We start from the raw sequence: 23,031 nt of genomic DNA on the forward strand, positions 1-23,031 counted from the left end.
CACTCCCACTTAGAGTCCATCTGCTAGCCTGGAAGTTGATACTTAAAAGTTGTTATATGTTTCTTTATTCTTCTGTTTAAGGTTTAACAAGTCTAACTTTTAGATCGTAATCAGTGTATAAATCTTATAGGAATTACATGGTCTTGCTTGGTGTGTGAATGTTAATGGTACCATAGACCGTTGGTATGTGGAAAAGATCTTTCATTTGAGGAGGGAACTGTGATGTTTCATTTTGGAAACAGAGATTAAGTTTTAGTTTCAGCCCATTTTTCTTTAGTACAGATTATGGAAAAAAACAATAACACCACCTTATGAAATTTTGATTGGATGTTTTGACTAGCCTAAAGAAAATAAATTTTCTGAAAGACTAGTTGATTGTTTCTTGTTTAAGACAGTTCAAAGCAGCTCCATCGAACTTCTGTTTATAGTCATGGAAATGTGGTCAGGTAGTGGCAGCTGGACTCACATATACACGTTTGTTAAAGCTGGCTAAGCCACTGTTGATCACAGTGTAAGAACTTTGAAGAAAAGTCTATAAACTTGCCATTGCAGTCACAGGTCATCAATAACCAGTGAATGTCACTGAGATTGATGCTTCCCTTAATACAAGCATTTAAAAGAAATCTGTTTCAAAATCTTAGGATTAAAGGAACAAATTTAAATGTAGAGAAGTGATTCATGGAGTGTTGTAAGACGTTTTAATACCTTTTGAGTAGAAATAACTAATACGTGGTTACACTTGCTGAATCGAAATGGTAAAGATAAAACAATACTAATGTTAGTAATTATTAAAACAAATAATTTAATAACTTTATCTTGGCACATTTGATAACACTCTTGCCTTGAGGATCAAGGATCAAGGATCAAGGCTCCAGATACTTGATTATTAAGTTGTTGGATGAGTTGTTAAATGAAGGACCCACCTAATGCCTCAGGTGGATGTATAAAGTGTACTCTTTGCAAATCCTCCTACAGTTCTGACCAGTATTTATCCTTCAAACAACAGATGAAATCATTTCATCTGGTCATTCTGGTCACTTATAGGTCTGTCTAGTGTGAACTGGTTGCTTCATTTCCCTTTCTAAAACAAACACTGGGTGTAAGATAATTTCAAACATCTTGAAATGATACACCGTACCATTTAATTTGTCCTTTTTACCTGGAAATGTAAAGATAATTGAAGTTGACGGTTTTGTAATTATTTTCCATCCACCTCATAAAATTTAGTTTAAAAGAATAAATGTAGATGATGGTTTATTTCTTGTTCGTTTTCATCTTCAGGATCTTTGCATCCAAAGATGTGGTTTAGTTGTGGTTAATAAAGGAAACTGTCATGTATAATTATTTCATTCCACAGCTATTGAGAAAATTCTTAAACATAAATATTTCCACAGGGTGATTCAGTCCAAATGGTTGATGAGAGTCCTTTCTCTGACTCCTCCACCCTGGAGCAGAAAACTAGCAATATTGGTGGGACCACTGGATGTATCAGTTTATGGATGCAATGGATGCTACCTAAAGTGACTGTCAAATTGTTTGCACATGAATCTGGCAACAGTGGTACAGGTGAGAAATGTTTCTTCTCCAGTAATTAATCAGATTAAAACTCACTCATTCACCCTTTAACTCTTTGACATTCAGATTATTGCATTTGCTCACAGAAATTTAGATCTTTAAATTGAGAACCTGAAGCAAGTTCCCTTAACGTTGAATTCTTTCATATAATAAGTGAGAGAAGCATTTGTGGCTATGCAAGCTATCAGATTTGTAATATAAATAAATTAGTTTATATCCAACTCTGCTTTCCAACTAATCCCCATATCCATTCATCTCTTTAGCATTCAGGTATCTATCAACTATTTATCCACAGCCCTCTGTGATAGAAAATTCCAAATGTTTCCTTTTTTCTAAGAAATTTCACCTTATCCCAATCATTTTTATCATTTTCCTATAATGTGTGTTAATAGTCAGTGACTCTTGCTACAGAAATTATTTCCTTTCTCATTGACATCAGATTACAGGCTCTAACACATGTGCTTTGCAGTAATAGAGTATATTGCTTAGGTTTTTGTTAACAATTTCCCCTTACCTTAAAGAAGAGCTCTAAGTGGAGTTTGTTTTTTATTGCAGAGGGTAGAAATGAGGAGGTATTTATTGTGTGTAGAAAGCTTGATGCATTGACTTGCTATTAAGATATGAAATTGTGAGGCATGAAAAGAGTAGTTGGACCATCAGCTTGTCCACATTCACGATTGTTAGAGCATCATGACTAAATACTTCCTCACTGTGTCACCTAACCTCAACCATGTAAGTTCCTGGGAGATGGAAACCATGAGATTCAGTAGGGGAGAAAGATGCTGTGGAAAATTCCTCTCTCATTCCCTCAGGCTGTCAAGATGACATCAGCTAAGTGGTATTTATATGGTTTCACTGTGTTCCAAAGAATTCTGTGCTGCTAAGTTACCCTGGCAGTCACATATCCGAGTGATTTTTAATAAGATTTGAACATCAGCACCTTTTGTAAGAACTAAACGTTTGTATTTGTGTGAATTAAAGAGATCAAAAGAGCTAAATTAGAGAGTGGATCACAAATTTTAAAGGAAAAAAATACAATGCTGTTGAATAAATAGATAGATAGATAGATACTTTATTCATCCGCATGGGGAAATTCAACTTTTTTTTTCCAATGTCCCATACACTTGTTGTAGCAAAACTAATTACATACAATACTTAACTCAGTAAAAAATATGATATGCATCTAAATCACCGTCTCAAAAAGCATTAATAGCTTTTAAAAAGTTCTTAAGTCCTGGCGGTAGAATTGTAAAGCCTAATGGCATTGGGGAGTATTGACCTCTTCATCCTGTCTGAGGAGCATTGCATCGATAGTAACCTGTCACTGAGACTGCTTCTCTGTCTCTGAATGGTGCTATGTAGAGGATGTTCAGAGTTATCCATAATTGATGCTCTGTTTCGTACTTTTACACCATGTTGAAATAGAGCCTTGATTATAAAACTTAGTAGAGGTTGCGCTTATAAGTACAAATGTAATGTTTCTTTTGTTGGATGATTTGTAAGGCAATGACAGAATTATCAATTTTTGTATAAATACAATTCTTTGGTTATACCTGCAGAGATCTGTGTTGTGAGTGAACTCGAAGACTTGAGTGCTTCAGTGGATATACAAGATGTTTACACTAAGCTTAAGTGCAAAGTAGGCAGCTTCAATATTGATCACTACAAAAACAGGTAAGTTCATGATGGTTTCTTAGTCAAGATAGGACCATGATTAACAAATCGAAGAAGTGCTGCTTTTGGATGTTTTGGCATTTGGTGCATTTACAGCTGGAATTTTAAACTTCAACGAGGGTTGGGTTTAATATTCACTCACAGCACATATTGTGTGTGAGGATTTGCAGAGAGTTATATGGTGGTGCCCCTGTACCAATGTACTGAGAACCTTGGCTTTGTAGCCTGAGGAATTGGTGCATACAGGCCATGTCATTTGATTGTAGAACTTGTTACCCACCTCTGACATCAGACTCTAGCCAACAATATAAGGACAAAATTGAGACTTTTCCTGCTCCTGGCATTTAATAAGCTTTACAGCTTGCTGCGTCACAATTCCCTGTGAATTTCTGTTAGTAAACTTATGTGCTTTTTGGTGGACTGAAGCTTTGGGCATTCCAACAAATTGTAGTATGAGTTTCTCAACAACTTCTGAAACAGATTTACATGTAGATTGTTTATGACATCCCCCGCATTCATTTTCAAATTTTCAAATCTGAGAAATAACTATTGCAAATAATACTGATTACTGCACACAGGCACTACTGCCTGGTTTCAGTCACCTCATCCAGTACTGCTTCTGACCATTTAGTAAGCCCAACTCATAAAAGTTTATAAATTTATTAAGAGACCATAAACTTGTGTGTATATATATATATATAATATATAAAAAGGTATTTTGATATGAAGTTATTAAGCGTTATTTATTATTGAAAAGGCTACTTTGTAACTTGTTCCAGGATAATGTTTTTTTAATCTTTCATTTGTATATTGAATTTTTCAGTTTTATAAAATTGTAAGAAAAATGTTAAGATGCTTTTATTCTTTTTCATTTGGGATTATACTTGTTATAGTTTGAGAATTGCATCACTAAAAAATTCCACATTACAGTTACCCTTCACCACTTGTGATTCATATATTGCTTAATGAAGATTACATATTATTCCATCCATCTTGTAAGATGGAAGATGAGAGAATGACAGAAATTAATTAAGAAAGCACAATGAGGGAGAACAATAGCTAAAGCTGAAATTGGTCCTGTCTTGGACTTTAAAATACTAAGTCCAAGTTATCAATTAAACAATAATTCTCCCTTCAGGCTGGGAATTCTGGCTATTGACATTGGGCCACGATCTCCGATTAGATAAAACCTCAGCAAGTGTTACAGCTTTAGGAATGTATCAGCATACATTCAAATCCCAGCAGAGGTACTCTAATGTGGAAATATGAGTTTAGTTCTGACTCTCTTTATAATGGCATCCATTGAAGATTATGACCTAGAAAATGAAAATACCCAGTCTCAGAGATGCAATTTAATTCTTCATCTTTATTTAGTTCATGGAAATTGCATTTTGAATATAATTTGCATATCATTGTTTGCTCTTACTTGCTATTTACACCATGCATATAGGAATAGATCCAAGGCCTAGACCGATGATTAGCCCAAATTCTGCCATAGTGGGTGGGGCATTAAAATAAAGTTTATTAAATTAATTTGGAATAAAGTTGCTATCAGAAATAATGATTGTGGAAATATCAGATAGTTGAGAAAACCTTCCCTTTAATAAAAATCTTCAAAGGAGGGAACTATGTTGTTTAATAGACACCCAGACTTACAGCAATATGATCAACAGTCATCTGAAATATCCCAGAGAGCTTTTAAGTTCAAGAGTCATTAGGAATGTGCAACATAAACTAGTCTTGTCAGCAATATCCTCTTCAAATGAAGAATTTTAAAAAACTACTTCCAATCATGTTTGTAAGAGTTGATTTCATATAAATGTTGATGTCCACGTTTATAATGTCTGCTATTTTTGCATAGTAATTTTGCAATATGGTTGCTGGATGCCTTTGTAACTTATTATCCACATAGGACATACCTTGTGCATGGATCAATAATCTGTGTTTATTATTTTAAGAATGTTCTCTAGTTACTTATTATCCTGTTAGCACAGTGTTGTAAATGACCTTTTGGTGATCTAAATTGGATATTTGTTTCTTTTGTTCATTGCTACCACTTTCTTTCAGAGAAATGCTTAGAAACCAATTGTTATGGTGGATGCAGATAACAAACTGCTGCTCCTTGCATAGTACTAAATCTATCATGTGATGAGCTAGTGCAAATATCCCTTACTAAAAAAATGAGCAAGTCAAGCATTTCACCTTAAACAACAAGAAATCACCAACTGTAATCTAATTTCTACAGACAGAGCTCTAAGTGAATAAAGACCCCAGATGACATTTTAGCTTGTTTGAAACCCTCCACATAGTAGTTCCTGGAATGGTACAGTATCTTTAACTCTGGCTCTGCATTTTTAAAAAATCTTCCTAAAGGTTCTGAGATGTATATTGGTTACTGATAGGTTATTGTCCTTGCTAAAATTATATGTAAATATTATGGTGAAAGTAACTTAAATTTCTTACCAGTACAGTGGTATCACTAACACTGATGTCTTGCTGAAAGACTTGGATAGAGTAGACGTGGAGATAAAGTTTCCATTAAGTAGGAGAGGCTAGGGTCTGAGAGTACAGACTTAGAATAAAGGGGCATCCCTTTAGAACTGAGATGAGAAGACATTCATTCAGCCAGAGGGTGGTGAATCTGTGGGACCTGAGGGTTGTGGAGGCCAAGTCATTGGAATTATTTAAGACAGATACTAACCAGGGGTTAAGGGTTGTGGAGGCCAAGTCATTGGAATTATTTAAGACAGATACTAACCAGGGGTTAAGGGTTGTGGAGAAAAGGCAGAAGAAAGAGGTTGGAAAGGAAATTGGTCAGGTTTGAATGACAGAACAGACTTGATGGGCTGAATGATCTGTTTATGCTTTCCATATTTTATGGCCTTACGATCTTAACTGATTTGTACAGATGTACAGCATGTTGTACTAGCTGTACCAGCTTAGTTTTGCCTCTATTGAATATAGTAGTTGAGAATTCTGAGCACGTAGTGCAACTATCAATCAAAGCAATCATGTAGAACCTATTGATGAAAATAATGAAGCTGGTTTATTTGCTACTGTATATTGCCCCATGTATGTAGGTGAAATCCGGAAGGTACTAATCAGGAAATGCAACTAATGTAGGGGGAGTGTAAAATGGGTAATTTCTGTTAGTGTGGATTCTGTAGGCTGAAGGACCTGATTCCGTGCAGTGTCACTCTGTGACTCCATCTCATTCTGCCCTCACTGATTAATTCACTGGACAGAGTACATTATACAACAACCAAAAAAAATGTCATTGGCTTTCCTGTTCCAATTACCAGCTTATAGATTGACTTGTTATAAAATCATGTATCTGTATTGGTATAAGTGTGGATAAAGAAATACTTTTTGTGGAAATGGAAAAAAATAAATTTAGGAATCATGATTTCACATGGGGGCTGAATTCTGACTATCTAGCCTGTCCAATATGGGCAACTTCTCTTTGAGTCCACCATATGCAGCTAAAAATATACATGAATTTTTATGAAATTTTCTTAGTGAATAGTCATTTACCTTTATGTTGGTAAAGTGCTGATCAATTCAGAAATATATCTTAATTTCATAAATTAAGTACTTCTAAATGGAAATTCACGTTTGATCATTTAGATTTGTGATGATTATTTCTCCTAATGGTTAGGTAAAAGCTGAGGTATGTATTTTTTTTATTAGTGCAGTTTATATTTTGTGTAAGTCACTAAAATCACAAGACTGTTTAGACTAGACAAGGCAGGAATTGTGTTTTCCAGGCCAGGTGAAGGCTGGCACACAGGACAATTTGAAGGACTCCTTCTACAATGCAAAGAAAAACCTGGGGTGAGACTCTTATAGTGAATAAATCACAACAGATTTCTTAATCCTTTAAATTGAATGATAATTATCTTGCAAATTCTGAGGCAGAATGTGAAGACAATGGTTAAAAGAACTAAACTATTTAGCAGAAAATTTTCATTAGATTTGACATTTTGTATGCTTTACATGGACTCTAATATGTAAAAGGATGCAGAAAATATACCCGTCGCACTTTAAAGTTCTGGACTATTTACAGTCAGACCTAATCTTACACATTTTTCAGAGAAGGTGACTCTTATATGATCTGATACTCAAAGATAATCAAACAAAGCTCTTAATTATTTATATTTGTTATTCAAATGTAGTTTCCTAATTCCATTTCTTTCATTTCCTCCTCCTTCATTATCTCCTCAGGAGCATTTGATCATTTAATTCTTGTCTATTCAGAGAATTACATTTAAAATTTAAAACTAATATACCAGTAAGTTCAAAGTTCAAAGTAAATTTACTATCAAAGTATAGATATGTCATACAACTCTGTGATTCATTTTCTTCTTGTGGGCATACTCAATATGTCCATAAATGAATTATTATAATAATAATTTCTTTTAAATTAATTTTTATTGTTGAAAATTAAAACTTCTGATGTCTGAATTACATTTTTTTTAAATTGCAAGAGAAAATGGCAAGCATATTTCTGTACAGATGGCTGCCACTCTGATCTGTAAGACTTCCCTGCTATATATAAAACTTACTGTTTATAATAACTCAAAGGATTATATAAATACTTTTATACATTTGCTTCAAAAGCACTTCATTGTTTATGAGAAAGTAAAAGAATAGCAGAAGTTAAAGTAATTATTGAACTGATGGCAGTGACGTGCTATTCTAAAAACCAGAGTGCAAACAAATAATCACAGCCTTTATTGTAATTATGGAAAACTTATGAGAATTATTAAAATTACTTTTAAACTAAAAATTTCATGTTCCCATAAAGTAAGTAGCACTGCATTTTCTGAAGGCAGTGGTTTTTGTTCTTTTAACTATGTCTTCTTATTCTGATCATGCCTACTCTTGCATTCCAAATCAAATAGATTTTGTTTTCTACTTTCTGCTGAATTTAATTCCAAACATGAGACCAACAGGAAGTCTGTAAGTCTTGTCTTCAAATTTTCCCTTTGTTATGTGCACCTAATTGAATAACTATAAATTCAAAATTAAAACATCATTCAATTTTTCTTTTGAATTTCCCGAGTTTTATTACTATAATGTTATGTTATTTTTTAAATTTGATTTGTTCATTGAGTTTACTGATGATCATTTCTTCTTGTAATTAAATAAAAGTTATGGAATGACTACCTCAGTCATTAGGGTGACAAGTGAACAATAAAGCCTATTTTATTACTTGGTATATTGGGAACACATAACATGGGATCACTGAGATGGCTGTACCTCCAGCTGCCTTTAACTGTATTAACCATCAATATAATCAACACAATCTTTAATTTTTTTTGCTTATGGCCTTTTTTTTATTGCTTTTTCCCTTCCCCACCACTGTCTCTTTTCTCTCTCTTGTCCGTTACCTCAAGCCTCGGGGAAGGCCCATGGTCTCTAGGGCATTTCGGAGGTGTGGTACTTTCTTGTACTGACAAGCTGAACAGACGCACCTTGTTGATTCGACCCCTCAGCAAGCAAGATCCTTTCAGTCATTTTTCTGGCTTCTTTCCCCCTGTAAGGAATAAGTTAAATTACTTTTACTGATTTAATCTTTTAATAACCTTTAATCTATATAAATTTACTGCTATTTATGCGTGAAATCTTCAGTTTATTATCAACCTTTCAATTCCTTCCTTGGGTAGCACCACTGACTACTATTTTGTGTGCTTGTGGGCATTGTACCATAACAATAATTTTTAAACTGATCATTAAAATAAAGATATTATTCCTTCCACCGTCACCACAGTGCTGTAATGCTTTGGAGATCAATAGGCTCCCTTCACGCTTTGTGACTTCACTATTGTGCCCAATGAAATAAGGGAACAAGTGAGCACAAGGTGTAGTCAGTCACTTTAATAGAACAATTATATATGTGGAGTTGTATATTCCCAGACTTATTTAAAACAAAACACCCAGAGCAGGTGTAGGAGTAATTTTAAAACAATGAATCTTTGTCAGCAAGCAGTATTTGCAACTGGAAACACGTAATGAAAATCATTAAAATAGTTTTTCACTCAAAGTAAACCTGGGCTTCAATTACAATTGTGTTGTGTGTTTTCGTTTAAAAGGAGGGCCCACCTGGTGCTACACAAGGAAGTAATTTGCTTGTAAGAGACTTTGAAAAAGGCTACTTTCATTTTTATATATTTATTACAGATGGTGATGCTTGCAGCTTAAAATAAATGACTTTAAAACTGCCTTAAACAGTTTAATAAGCATGCTTTCTATAAAGTAACTTTTCTCTGTTTTATTTGGCACAAATATCTGCTACCCATTATTGATTTGTGGTGTATATTTTGTAATCAAGCAGATGGCAGCCAAACTGTTAGAAGGCTCCCACCAGCAGCATGGATTTCTTTCCCTTACCTACACCAGGGCAGTGACAAGAAATGTCAGACACAAATTAACATCGAGAACAGAACGGGTTTCGCGGAGCTTGCACAGACTGGCAGAAGGCTTCATTGACAGTTCACCCCAGTATCTCCATGAGATCCTCCTAAGTGCTCAGCCTTTCGATGTTGTGCTCTCCTTCTCATTGATTCACAAGGTGGCAAGTATATTCCAAGCTAAGTTGCCAAAGACGCCGAAGGGGAAGAGGAAATCAACGGGGCAGCCTATGAGGGCACATGCCCTGACATCACGGGACTTGCCGCTTATGTACATCAACACAAGTGTTATTCGAGTGTTCTTTCCCAAAGGAGAGCACGAGCAGCATGAAGGAGGTAATCCCTTGAACACTGCTTTGGAAGGGTTGCTAGCTCTGCATTGAATTTGATATAAGACGTATTGAGAATATTGTGTGTCATTGTACAATATAGGAAAAGTGTGATGCTGTGGAAGAGGTGCTTAAGGCATTTGACAGGATTAGAGCATTACAGCTATAAGGAAAGACCAAAAGATATTTGGTTTGCTTTCCCTAGAACAGAGGAGGCTAAAGGATGACTTCATCGAGCTATATTAAGTTATGAGGGGAGGGGTTAGATTGAAAAAAATCTTCTTTACATGGTTGGGATGTCAAAGACAAAATGTTTAAGGGATAAGTAGGAGGTTGAGAGTGGATACCAGGGCAATTTTTTGCACAGAAGGTAGTTGGTGTTTGGAATGTGCTGCGAAAGAGGCCATAGAGGCTGATACCCTCATGACATTTGCAAAGCATCTAGACAAGTACCACAGTCACCAAAGTATAGACAGCTCTGATTGAATTGGTAAACGAGATTTGTATAGGTCGGTACAAAGGGTGGCATGGACACAGTGAGTTGAAGGATCTACACTCTGTCCGCCAGAACAAGCAGGATCTCCCAGTGGTCACCTATTTTAATTCCACTTCCCATTCCCATTCCGATATGTCCATCCATGGTCTCCTCCACTGTCGTAATAAGGCCACACTTAGGTTGGAGGAACAACACCCTGTATTCCATTTGGGTAGCCTCCAACCTTCACCATTTCCCATCCCCTTTTTCCTCGCTCATGTTATCTCCTTACATGTCCATCACCTCCCTCTGGTGCTCCTCCCCCCTTTTCCTTTCTTCCTTGGCCTTCTGTCTCTTTCACCAATCAACTTCCTAGCTTTTTGCTTCATCCTTCCACCTCCAAATTTCACCTAATGCTTGGTGTCTCTCTCCCCTCCCTGTCCTTTCTAATCTACTCCTTGGCTTTTTTTCCTCCAGACCTGCTGAAGGATTTTGACCCAAAACATTCTGTGCTTTTTTCCATAAATGCTGCCTGGCCTGCTAAGTTCCTCCAGGATTTTATGTGTGCTTGGATTTCCAGCATCTACAAATTTTCTCTTGTTTATGCAAGAGTAGAGTTAGGCTATTTTTTTTTACTTCTGAACTAGGCCATCAATAAATGAGGCTGTTGATATGTTGCCCTTGAACAATTTCTTCTGGTGATTCAGGAACATTTTACATGAACTGAAAAGTTAAAAGCAGGATATTCAGGATGGAAATCAAGAGGTATTTTATAACATGCATGTGTAAGTCTTAAATTGTCACTCATGGGATATTGGCGAAGGGGTATTTAGACCTTCTGATACTGAGACTAGCTCCCGTGGGTGTTTATCAGGAGTTTATTTAACTATGGCTGATAAATGGCACTGGCATAGATTGATCATAATGGCAAAGCAAACTCAATGGGCAGAGGATCTACTTGCATTTATTTCTTCATCAATCTCACATATGGCATTATGCCCTTCTTGATATACAAGACCATAAGATGTATGAGCAGAATTAAGCCATTTGGCCCATTGAGTCTGCTCCACCATTTATTTCATTATGGCTGATCTAGTTTTCTTCTCAGACCCCATCTCCTGCCTCCACCCCACATCCCTTCATGCCCTGACCAATCAAGAACCTATCTACCTCTGCATTAAATGTACATAAAGACTTGGCCTCCACAGCTGTTTATGGCAAAGAATTCCACAGATTCATCACTCTCTGGCTAAAGAAATTCCTCCTCATCTCCGTTCTAAAAGGATGCCCCTCTATTCTGAGACTGTGTTCTCTGATTGTAGACCCTCCCACCATAGTTAACATCCTATCCACATTCACTCTATCAAGGCCTTTCTCCATTTGATAGGTTTCAATGAGGTCACCCCTCATTCTTCTGAACTCTAGTGAATACAGGCCCAGAGCCATCAAATGTTTTTCATATGACAAGCTATTCAATCTTGGGATAATTTTTGTGAACCTCCTTTGAACCCTCTCCAGTTTCAGCACATCCTTTCTCAGATGAGTCGCCCAAAACTGCTCATAATACTCCAGTGAGGCCTTACCAATGCTTTATAAAATCTCAACATTACGTTCTTGCTTTTATACTTTTCTACTCTTCAAATAAATGCCAATATCATATTTGCCTTCCTTACCACAGACTTAACCTGCAAATTAACCAAGAGGAAATTAACTTGCACAAGGACTCTCAAGTATCTTTGTCTCAGTTTTTGTATTTTCAGTCCATTTAGAAAATAGTCATCTCTTTCATTTCTTCTACCGAAGTGTATAGCCATACACTTCCTGACACTGTATTCTATCTGCCATTTCTTTGCCCATTCTCCTAATTGTCTAAGTCCTTCTATATCCTCTTTACATCCTCAAAACTATCTGCCCCTTCTCCTGTCTTCATATCATCTGCAAACTTTGCTACAAAGCATTCAATTCCATCATATAAATCATTCACATGTAACTTAAAAAGAATCGGTCCCAACAGAGACCCCTGCGGAACACCACTAGTCACCGGCAGCCAATCAGAAAAAGCTTCCTTTATTTCCACTCTTTGCCTCCTCCCACCAATCAACCACTGCTTTATCCATGCTAGAATTTTTTCTGTATACCATGGGCTCAGAACAGCCTCATGTGTGTCACCTTGTCAAAGGCCTTCTGAAAGTCCAAGTATACAACATCAACCGATTTTCCTTTGTCCATTTTGCTTGTTGGTTCTTCAAAGAATTCCAACAGATCTATCAGGCAAGATTTTCCCTTGAGGAAACCATGCTGACTACTACTACTTAAGTTTCAGGGTGAATTCGATCATATTATACTCACTTACCCAGAAGAGTTTTTTTACCTTAAGCTCTGTAATCAATTCTGGTTCATTGCACAACACCCAATCCAGAATAGCTGATCCTCTAGTGGGCTCAACCATGAGCTGCTCTAAAAAGCCATCTCATAGGCATTCTGGAAAAGACATGAACTATTTTAATTAATTGATCACCTTAATTAGGTAGGGAGAAGCCAAATAATGCCAAAACAATTCAATTTTAAGCAAAAGGAAAATGTAGATAAGGGGAATAGAAACTTTGCAATACAGGCAGCAATGAGTAGGCAGATTAATTCATTGCTCTTTTGACATTTTGGCTTATTTATGTTGAGATGCTATCTCTGTAGAATCCTTTATGTTAATCAAAGGATTAACAACCTTGCATCAGTGTCCTCCCAGGTCAATATCCTAGCATTAAAGCACTCAGTGCACCCAGTGGACTGCATTTGCAAGCTCCAACGATTGGGTGCCCTGGCATCCAGGGCCTGACATGCCAGTGGAAAGTTTCCTATTTTATCACTGGACTTCCAAAAAGAGACAGTTTGTTGTTAGAAGATATTATCAGGCACAATCAGAATCAGGTTTATTATCACTGACATATGTCATGAAATTTTGTTGTTTTGCAGCACCAGTGTAGTACAATGCATAAAAATGACTAAGTTATAATCAAAAGTTAAATAAATAAATAGTGTAAAAGTGGAATAGTGAGGTAATGTTCTTAGACCATTCAGAAACCTGGTGACGGAGGGGAACAAGCTGTTTCTAAAATATTGAGTGTGGGTCTTCAGGCACTTGTACCTCCTCTCCAATAGTAGTAATGAGAAGAGGGCATGTTCCAAATGGTGAAGGTCCTTTGGAGGTGAATGCTACGTTCCATAGGCATTGTCTCTTGAAGATTCTCGATTGTGGGGTGGGTCGTGTCCTTGGTGGAGCTGTCTGAGTCTACCGCCCTCTGTAGTCTCTTGCAATCCTACGCATTGGAGTCTTAATACCAGTCAGAATGCTCGCCACCATCTATGTGTAGACATTTGCCAGAGTCCTTCACGGTGGAAAAGATTCATAGATGTGTTCAAAGCATCCATGAAGGACTGCAGCTTCCCACTGACTGCTAGAAACTTCTGGTTCATGATTGCTTAAAATGGAGAACTGCTCAAAATGCTCAAGAAGGAACAATTAGAATGGGATTGCATGCCAGCAGCAACTCACAAACTCTCAAATGGATCCCACAATAGTACAGCCAGTTGAGCCACTGCCTCACAGCATTGGAAATCCTGGTTCAGTTCTGACCTAGGTTACTGTATGTGTGGAGTTGCATGTTCTCTTTGAGACTGCGAGTTTCACTCAGGTGCCAGGGTTCCTCTTACATCCTAAAGCTGTACAGGGTGGTGGGCTAATTAGCTGCGGTAAATTGTCTGTGGTATGCAGGTGAGAGGTAGAGTCTGGGGAAGTTGAAGAGAATGTTGAGAGAATTTTAAAAAGGGATTAATGTAGGATTAGTGCAAATAGGTGGTTGACAGCCAGTATGCACTTAGGCCGAAATGCATATTTCTGTGCTGTATCTCTCTCTCTCTGTAGTTCTAGTACTCTAAACTACCTACCATCTGCACCGTTAACCATCTCCAGCCCCACATGGAAGTCTGCGGTTCCATACTGGCCTCATCAGCCACCTCAAAACCCACAAAACTAGAAGCTGCTGGTTCAGGAGAATTATAGTTTTGAGCAATTCTCATGATTGTGGGGGAAAAATGAATCCCCTATGGGGAGATGTAATTGAGGTAAGCATATGAAATTATGAGACAAGGAAAGCATAAAGGAGATCAGTAATAAGGGAACAGAGATAGATGGAAATTTGCAGAAGATTAGAAGGAAGTTTAGAAATTTAAACAAACACTCAATGATAGGTTGGAGTTTAGAAGTTACTGCCTGAAAGGAGAGTGGGGTTGCCTTCTCATTTAACCATACCTGTTTGCACACAAAGAACCTGCAGTGAAGTCTGGGAGGTGAGAGTAACCTATGTCATTTTCCAGCTGGCATATACTCAGTGGGGTGGATAACCTCTTTCTGAGCTGTGAACTTCCACAATCTCCGTGGTAGTTAATTTCAGTTTGTAATTGACAGACCTATAAGCCCAATCAACAAGTTGGACCAAGATTGTGAATAGAGGTTGCATGTAATTATCAACATCAACATTAAGCCAGTGAGAAAGTTGAATCACTCAGGTTAATTGAAAGAGACAGCACTGACATAGTTACACTACTTTTGTGTCAAAAATGTCTTATCTAAAATGAACTGGGAGTTGTGGGTTTGTGGTTTGCAAAGAAAGGATTTTTATGTGAGTACTTAATTTATATCTTCTGTTCTATTTATCCCATACAATCTTGAATTCTGCATAATCAGTCAATTATTCAAAAGTTGTCCATTGTCATGGGGAAATATATAAAAACTAGTTCCACATTAAATATGTTCTCAGAAGAATGAAAGCTGGGAAATTCTCAAATCCCTCAGGAGGTCAGAGAGTACTGTGGCTAACATTTCAAATTGGCAACCTTTTGTTAGAAGTCATCAGAAGTTTGGCAAGTTGTAAAATTATGAGAGGCATAGATAGGGTAGACAGTTGAGTCTTTTTCCCAGGATGGAAATGTCAAACACCAGAGTGTATAGCTTTAGGGTGAGACCGGAAAAGTTGAAAGGATGTGTGCCAGGCAAGTTTTTTTGACACACTGAGTCATGGGTACCTGGAATGCGCTGCTGGGGCGGGGGGTGATGGATATGATGGATACTGATACAATCATGCTGTTAAAGAGGCACTTAGAGTAGCACATGAAGATGCAGAGAATGGATGGATATGGATCATGTACAATTAGATAGGAGGAGTGTATTTGGCCTAATAGTTGGCACAGACATCATGGGGCGTAGGGCCTGTTCTGGAGCTATTCTATTCTATGTTTTATGTTTAAAATATATATTAAATATTGGCTAAAAGCTAGATAGACTTTTAGAAATTTGAAGATTTCTTTTATTCCCAGAAGTATCAGAATAGCTTTGTATTTTCTTTAATATGTTAGAAATTCATAGACTTGTTTTTAATCTTTTCTAAAGCTAAGAAAGTATTTCTTTTGCTGTTCAGTACTAATAATGGAATGTCCTGATTGGAAGAGGTTTTTATTTCTTCGTGTTTAACATTGGGATCATAACATCATGTCATCTTTAAGTTTAAATTAAATTGGAATTTACAACCCTGTAATGTGCATTTCCCAATTTGAATTGCAGGAAGTGCACAGACAAAAGAGGATACTTTGGTTGTTAAAATTGGTTCAGTATCCATGGCTCCGCAGGCTGATAATCCCCTTGGAAGAACAGTTCTGAGGAAGGACATATACCAGTAAGTAAATCTGACAGGAAAAGCTGTATGGAATTTTTTTCTATGTGTACTGAACTTTTCACACAGTGTCATTTTCTGACGACCAGAAACCAAAGCAAATTCAGTCTCATCCTATGTGCAAACAATCTCATGGGGGATCTCAGCGGGTCAAATAGCATCTATTGGTTGGGGGCATGCAGAAATTTTCGACATTTCAGTTTGAAACTCTTTATCAGTCCTGACCCAAATCATTGATAATCCCTTGTCCCCCCACCCCACAGATGCTGCTGAACCTGCAGAGTTTCTCCATCAGATTATGTGCTGCTCCAGGTTCCAGCATCTGGAGTCTCTTGTGTCTCAATATCATCCTATGTAGCTTGTTACCCTAAAATTGTTGACCAGTATATTTTTTTTTCCATAAAAAGGCAGCCTTTCCTGTTTTTAAAGCTCGCACCTCTTCTCTGTTGTTCTAGGTTACTGATCTAAAGTGGTAAAATTTTGAGTGATACAAAGCTGCGTTGTATTGATCTTTAATTTTTGACTATTTGATTTGTCCTTGCTTCCATGGCTACACATTGATATCTGGGAATCAGAGGTGTACCGGAGGTTAGATTCTGAGGTACCTGACCTTTAGCAGATATACAAAATAGGGGAGGATGATATATTTTGAGCCCAACCCATTGCTTTATATCTGAAGGAAGAAGCACCACACCATTCATTTTCAATTGTTTTTTTTACATGAAAGGATTCATCAGTAGAATTCCTTATTTGCTTGACCTCACTGTTTTAATTAATTTCTAGTACTTTAAGGAGATTTAAATTATTTTTCATTTTTTAAAATGTTAAATAATATTTCTTTTTTTTCATTTGAGTCTCTATATAGTATTTGAATGTCTCTGATTATTGGAGATTAGAGACACTTAAAACAATTAAAAGGTCTTTGACAGTGACTTTGGAATTCACGCCCTTCCACTGAGTGGCTGAGACTCAAATACCTGATGCTTAGTCAGTGCTTGCAACTTGTGTGGCAGTGTTGGCATATTTTCACAGATGGAAGCTGGTTTGCCCACACATTTGTACCTGTAGCAGACTGGTATGACCTGGTGGCCCCAACAAGTATGAATTTGGGCACTGTATCATAGCTGGTGAAGCCATTACCATACATTGTCAGAGGCCCACATTCAATCCTGAACATGTGTGCTGTTCTGTGTTGAGTTTGCACATTCTTCCTGAGTGTTCTAGTTTTCTCCCACATCCCAAAATTGCTTTGGAGTTGGAATTGATATATTATTGTCACATGTACTGAGCTTCAACACAAAGTTAAATAAATAAGCAATACATATCAAGAACATGAGATGATGCGAGTCCATAGGTTGTGGAAATAGCTCAGTGATGGGGGTGAGTGAAGAGTGAAGTTATCCCTTCTTGTTCAAGAGCCTGAGGGTTGATGGGTAATACCAGTTCCTGAAACCAGTGATGAGAGCTGGAGACTCCTGAGGGCAGCAGTGAGAAGAGAGCATGGCCTGGATGGTGGGTTTCTTCAGATTCAGTTTATTGTCATTTAGAAACCACAAATGCAATGCAGTTAAAAAATGAGACAACGTTCCTCCAGAATGATATCACAAAAGCATATGACAAAACAGACTCTACCAGAAAATCCACATAACATTTGGCAAACCCCAATCCAGAGTCTGGAGAGGCTGCTGCGTATTAATATCGCGCTACCGTCTTAGCGCGTTCCCCGGAAAGGAGCTCCAAATCCACCAGACAAACAAGACCAAAAACTAAAGCTACAAGACCTGCACAAAACCACATAGTTACAACAGTGCAAACAATAGCATAATTGATTAAAAAAAAACAGACCCTGGGCACAGTAAAAATAGTCCAAAGATGTTAAAGGACTATAAGTTCAAAAGAAATCACCACACAGTTTTCACAAGTCCCCAGGGTCCCGACAGACTCGCCATCCCATGCCGGCGGCAGAAGGGAATAACCCCGCTATGGACTTCCATGGCACCGCCTGACTCAGCCTCGCAGACGCAGCACATAATGAAAGCTCCGTCGAACCCAGCCTCGCAGACGCAGCACACACCGAAAGCAACCTGACCACAGCGGACTCCAAGTCCGTCGAACCTTCGAGCCGACGAGCATCCCCTCCGGCACAGCTTCTCCGAGCACCATCCTCTGTCAAGCGTGTTAAGACGGCCCCGCCAACGGCCATCAGCAATGTGACCCTGAGGACTGGAGGCCTGTTCTTCCCAGCAGAGTCCCGGACCTCACAGCAGCAGCAGCAACGAAGAAGGTCTTCCTGGAGATTTCCCGATGTTCCTCCGTGCTCCCACGTCAGTTTTCAATCGATTATGATTGTGCATGGCACCCCACTTCACAAATAACAGATAATCAGCTCCAGGGTGGCCGCTGAAAGCTGCGTCGTGCCGCCATCTTGGAAGATTGATGGTGGATGTAGCTTTTCAGTGAGAACACCCCATGAAGATATGCCCTGTGCTGGGGAGGGTTTTACTTGTGATGGACTAGGCCATATCCACTACTTTTTGTGGGCTTTTCTGTTCAAAGGCATGGGTGTTTTCATACCAGACCGTAATGCAACTACACATCTATAGAAGTTTGTTAAAGTTTTAGATGTGATGCTGAATCTTAGCAAACTTCTAAGGAAGTAGAGGCAATGCTATGTTACATGCTGGACCTGGAAGAAATCCTCCAAAATGATAACACTGAGGAATTTAAAGTTGCTGACTGTCTCCACATCTGATGCCCTGATGAGGACTGGCTAATGGACCTTTGGTTTCTTCCTCCTGAAGTTAATAATCAGCTGTTTGATCTCCCATCACCACCTTTGATTTGGCCAGCGACAGTTGTGTCATCACTAAACTTAATTATGGCATTGGAATTATGTTTAGCCACACAGTAATAAGTATAAAATGAGTAAAGCTGGGAGCTAAGTACAGAGCCTTATGGTGCAACTGTGCTGATGGTGATTGTGGAGAAGATGTTCTTAACAATCTGAACTGACTGGATCAGTAAGTGACAAAATCAAGAATCCAATTGCACATGGAGGTATTGAGGCCTAGGTCTTGAAACTTATTTGTTAGTCTTGAAGAGATGATAGTATTGAATGCTGAGCTGGAGTCAATGAAGAGCATCCTGATGTATACATTTTTGCTATCCAGGTGTTCCAGGGTTGAGTAAAGAGCCAATGAAGTGGCATCTGCTTTTGACTTGTTGTGAGAATAGACAAATTAAAGCAGATCCAAATCGCTTCACAGGCTGAAGTTGATATGTTTCAACATTAATCTCTCAAAGCACTTTATCATAGTGGATGTTCTGGTCAATAGTCACTCAGGCAGATTACCATGTTCTTCTTCGATACTGGTATAATTAAAGCCTGCTTGAAGTAGGTGGGTACATCAGACTGCCAAAGCGAGAGGCTAAAGGTATTGGTGAACGCTCCAGCCAATTGATTATCACGGTGGGGGGTTGTTGATTAGAATGTAGAGAGGATTTTTAATAATGAGATTAATGCCAGATAAGGGTAAAATGGTGATTGACAGTGTGGTCTTGGTGAGTCTAAGGGCTTGTTTCCATACAGTACTCTGACTTTATACGTTTATAATTCTGCAAAGTTCGATATGCAGTTAAATTAATGCATAAAAGTGGAGGTTGTGTGTCACTTCTATACTTGATGCATTTCCTTTCTGACTGTTCACTCAGTACAATTGTAATCACATATAATGTTTGTATTTTCCTGCTGCCATGCTTTACAGGAGTTAATTTTTGCAGTGAAAAGCAATAGTTAATTAATTGGAGACAAATATGTTACAAATTTGTGTTGAGACTATGTTGGGGCTACATGTATGAAAGAAAGAACTTATAAGCTGAAGCATTTTGACAAAATACTGTATATTCTCTGAAATCTTTCCCAGGATATGTAAACCATACTGATCAGATAGATTGTGGAAAGAGGTAGCTATTAGTAATGTAAAAGATTCCTAATTCTCTGCTGGCATCACTACAATCAGTTCAAGAGCTATTCCTTTGTGAGAAAAGTGAATTGATAGCATTGAGCTTCAGTAAGTTTGTCAGATATTTAATTATTATATAGATCAGATGACACCAACATGTTAAACATGAACATTTGTGAAGGTAATTCAGTATTGCTGAGGAAATATCTGCAAAAACCACTGAAAGCTTTAGTAAATGTAATGCTTTTAATGTTAAATGGAAATAGTTTAGTGATTCAAGAAGCATTTGAACCATTAAAACAAAAATATAGTGTTATGCTCTTACCACATAACTACACTCTCAGCAGCAGCCACTTCAGAGTAATGTTGAGCTTGTGAAGACTCAACCATAATGAAAGAAAATCCTATTTAATAGAAAGATTTTTATGCAACAGATCTCTTTAGTGTATTGTGTTAGAGTGTAACATCAGTAATAAATCAACACATCTTCAAATATCATCAGTTAAAATGAGTTTTTTAATATTGATGTTTCTGGGAAGTGTTGAATATAATTGTGCACACTAGCAGTCAAAGCCATTTATGATGTAGCAAAATGTAACCTCTCATTCATATAAAAGTACTGTCCAGAAGAAGGCAATGGCAAACCAGTTCTGTAAAATAATTTTACAGAAATTACAATCAAGAACAATCGTCGTCAAAGACCACAATCGCCGATGTCATATGACATGGCACATAATAATGATGATGATGAATTTATTATCTCCTTATGAAACCGGGAGGCTGAAGACATGACTAACAGCAGTGATTAACATGGCAGACTTGACAGACTTGCCAATGCTCATCTTGAACTAAAACCTAAATGTCTTATGAGGGGTGATTGATAAGTTCGTGGCCTAACGTAGAAGGAGTCATTTTTAGAAAACCTAACACATTTATTTTTCAACATAGTCTCCTCCTACACGTACACACTTAGTCCAGCGGTTGTGGAGCATACGGATCCCTTCTTTGTAGAAGTCAGCGACTTGGATCTCCAGAAGTGGTCCACAGCATGGGGTGATTGATAAGTTTGTGGCCTAAGGTAGAAGATGAGTTATTAACTTCAAACTTTCTGCATTATCACTCAAAGAGCTGAACTGCACGTGCATGTAACGAGAGCGTTTTGGACCTCCAGGTGGTCCACAGTAGGGTTGATTGACAAGTTTGTGGCCTAAGGTAGAAGGAGATGAGTTATACAGCTCTTGTTACATGTATGTGTAGTTCAACTCTTTGAGTGAAAATGCAGAAAGTTTGAAGTTAATAACTCATCTTCTTCTACCTTAGGCCACAAACCTATCAATCACCCCATGCTGTGGACCACTTCTGGAGATCCAAGTCGCTGACTTCTACAAAGAAGGGATCCGTATGCTCCACGACCGCCGGACTAAATGTGTAAATGTAGGGAAAAAAAATGTGCTAGGTTTTCTAAAATTGACTCCTTCTACCTTAGGCCACAAACTTATCAATCACCCCTCGTATATCAAGTTTGAGAAACTTCAGTTATCCATCTGCCCTCTGGATAGTGATGTTAGAAATTTTTGCATTAAAAATTGTGCTAATTATCTATGCAGATATTATTTGTCCCATCAGGGCACTCTCTTGGGAAGCTCAACTCACTTCCGTTATTACCTCATATGCAACATTATTTACTAATACTTTTAATATCTTTGACTTCATCTTCTGTTGAACCCATCATGTTCATCCCATGCTGAAATGGAAAACTGAGTTATATGTTTTTCAGTCATTTTTATTTGCCTTTTGCACATTGGTGTCTCATGTATAGTCTCCTTTATATTGGCTTCACCCCTTTTTTCACCCATAGCTTTCTTAAATCCCCACTTTTTTCTGTTTTTGTGATTTGGATTCTGGGGAGCTTAGCTACTATTGTAGAGGTCATCATCACCTTGTCCTCACTCTGTCTCACTTGGTCCTCAATCTCCATCCTAATTTGAAAGTATCTTTAATATCTTTTATTTCTCTTAGATTGGGAGATATTTAAAAGTACTACATTAAAAGAGACAGTGTTAATTTTACTTTCTAATACAATCCATTAGGAATAACAACTTGCAGAGAAAGCCAGTATTAATATAGGATAAGTTTCCAAGTGGAAACCAGGATGACCACTTGATACCAAGTTATGAAGGATTAGGGGGATTCAGAATAAGCCATTCAGTACCTTGCATCTGTTTGCTCATTCAATTAGATTATGGTTCATTTGTATCTTTGCTTTATTCCCCTTGATATCCTTCTGTCCCTTTTGATTGGAAATTTTTGTATTTCGACTTTTCATATTGAAAAACAAATGTCTGGCTCTAGTATTAAAATTGTAATTTCCCCCAGTCCTACCAATAAAGTAGCATGAAAGATCCAGCACAGAAAGACCTTTGCAGCATATTGTGCCATCTGTGCTCTTTGCCATCCCATTTATTTCTTTTACACTGTGCTTTTCTCCTGAGCCACTAAATTTTCATCTTTAACTATCCTGAAAGTAGAATCACAAATGGCATACTGGCCTTCATCAAACAAGGCAAGAGTAAAGAATTTGGGACATTGGCTTGCAGTTGTAGATGTTGGTGAGATTGTATTTGGGATACTGTGTTCAATTTTGGTCACCATGCTACAGGAAGGATGCCATTAAGCTGTAGAAAGTATAGAGGAGGTTTCTGAAGATGCTGCGTGATGTTGAGCAGATTGGATCTTTGTTCATTGGTGTATAAGAGACTGAGTGGTGTATAAAATCATGAGGGGCAAAGGATGATTGTGTGCAATTTTTTTCCAAGGGCATAGGTGTAAGATGAGAGGAGGGAGATTTAATAGGAATCTGAAGGGCAATTTTTCACCCGA

At 37.7% G+C, this 23,031-nt stretch overlaps 1 protein-coding gene across 9 annotated transcripts in view; it reads left to right on the plus strand.

The window, feature by feature from the left end:
* LOC140728102 (intermembrane lipid transfer protein VPS13B-like) overlaps nucleotides 1-23,031 on the plus strand; it is a 1,021,046-nt gene that overhangs the window by 704,063 nt on the left and 293,952 nt on the right. For 3 of the 9 annotated variants that reach the window (XM_073046304.1, XM_073046330.1, XM_073046320.1), the window contains exons 26-30: nucleotides 1,395-1,566; nucleotides 3,135-3,249; nucleotides 8,649-8,790; nucleotides 9,584-9,998; nucleotides 16,081-16,192. In XM_073046304.1, coding sequence (XP_072902405.1) covers nucleotides 1,395-1,566; nucleotides 3,135-3,249; nucleotides 8,649-8,790; nucleotides 9,584-9,998; nucleotides 16,081-16,192 — 956 coding nt within the window. Of the gene's footprint in view, nucleotides 1-1,394; nucleotides 1,567-3,134; nucleotides 3,250-7,016; nucleotides 7,084-8,648; nucleotides 8,791-9,583; nucleotides 9,999-16,080; nucleotides 16,193-23,031 lie in introns of those variants that run through there. The other 6 variants (XM_073046311.1, XM_073046374.1, XR_012099001.1 and 3 more) reach the window with 5 other exon arrangements.

The sequence above is a fragment of the Hemitrygon akajei genome, chromosome 1, assembly GCF_048418815.1.
Source record: "Hemitrygon akajei chromosome 1, sHemAka1.3, whole genome shotgun sequence".
Lineage (NCBI taxonomy): Eukaryota > Metazoa > Chordata > Chondrichthyes > Myliobatiformes > Dasyatidae > Hemitrygon > Hemitrygon akajei.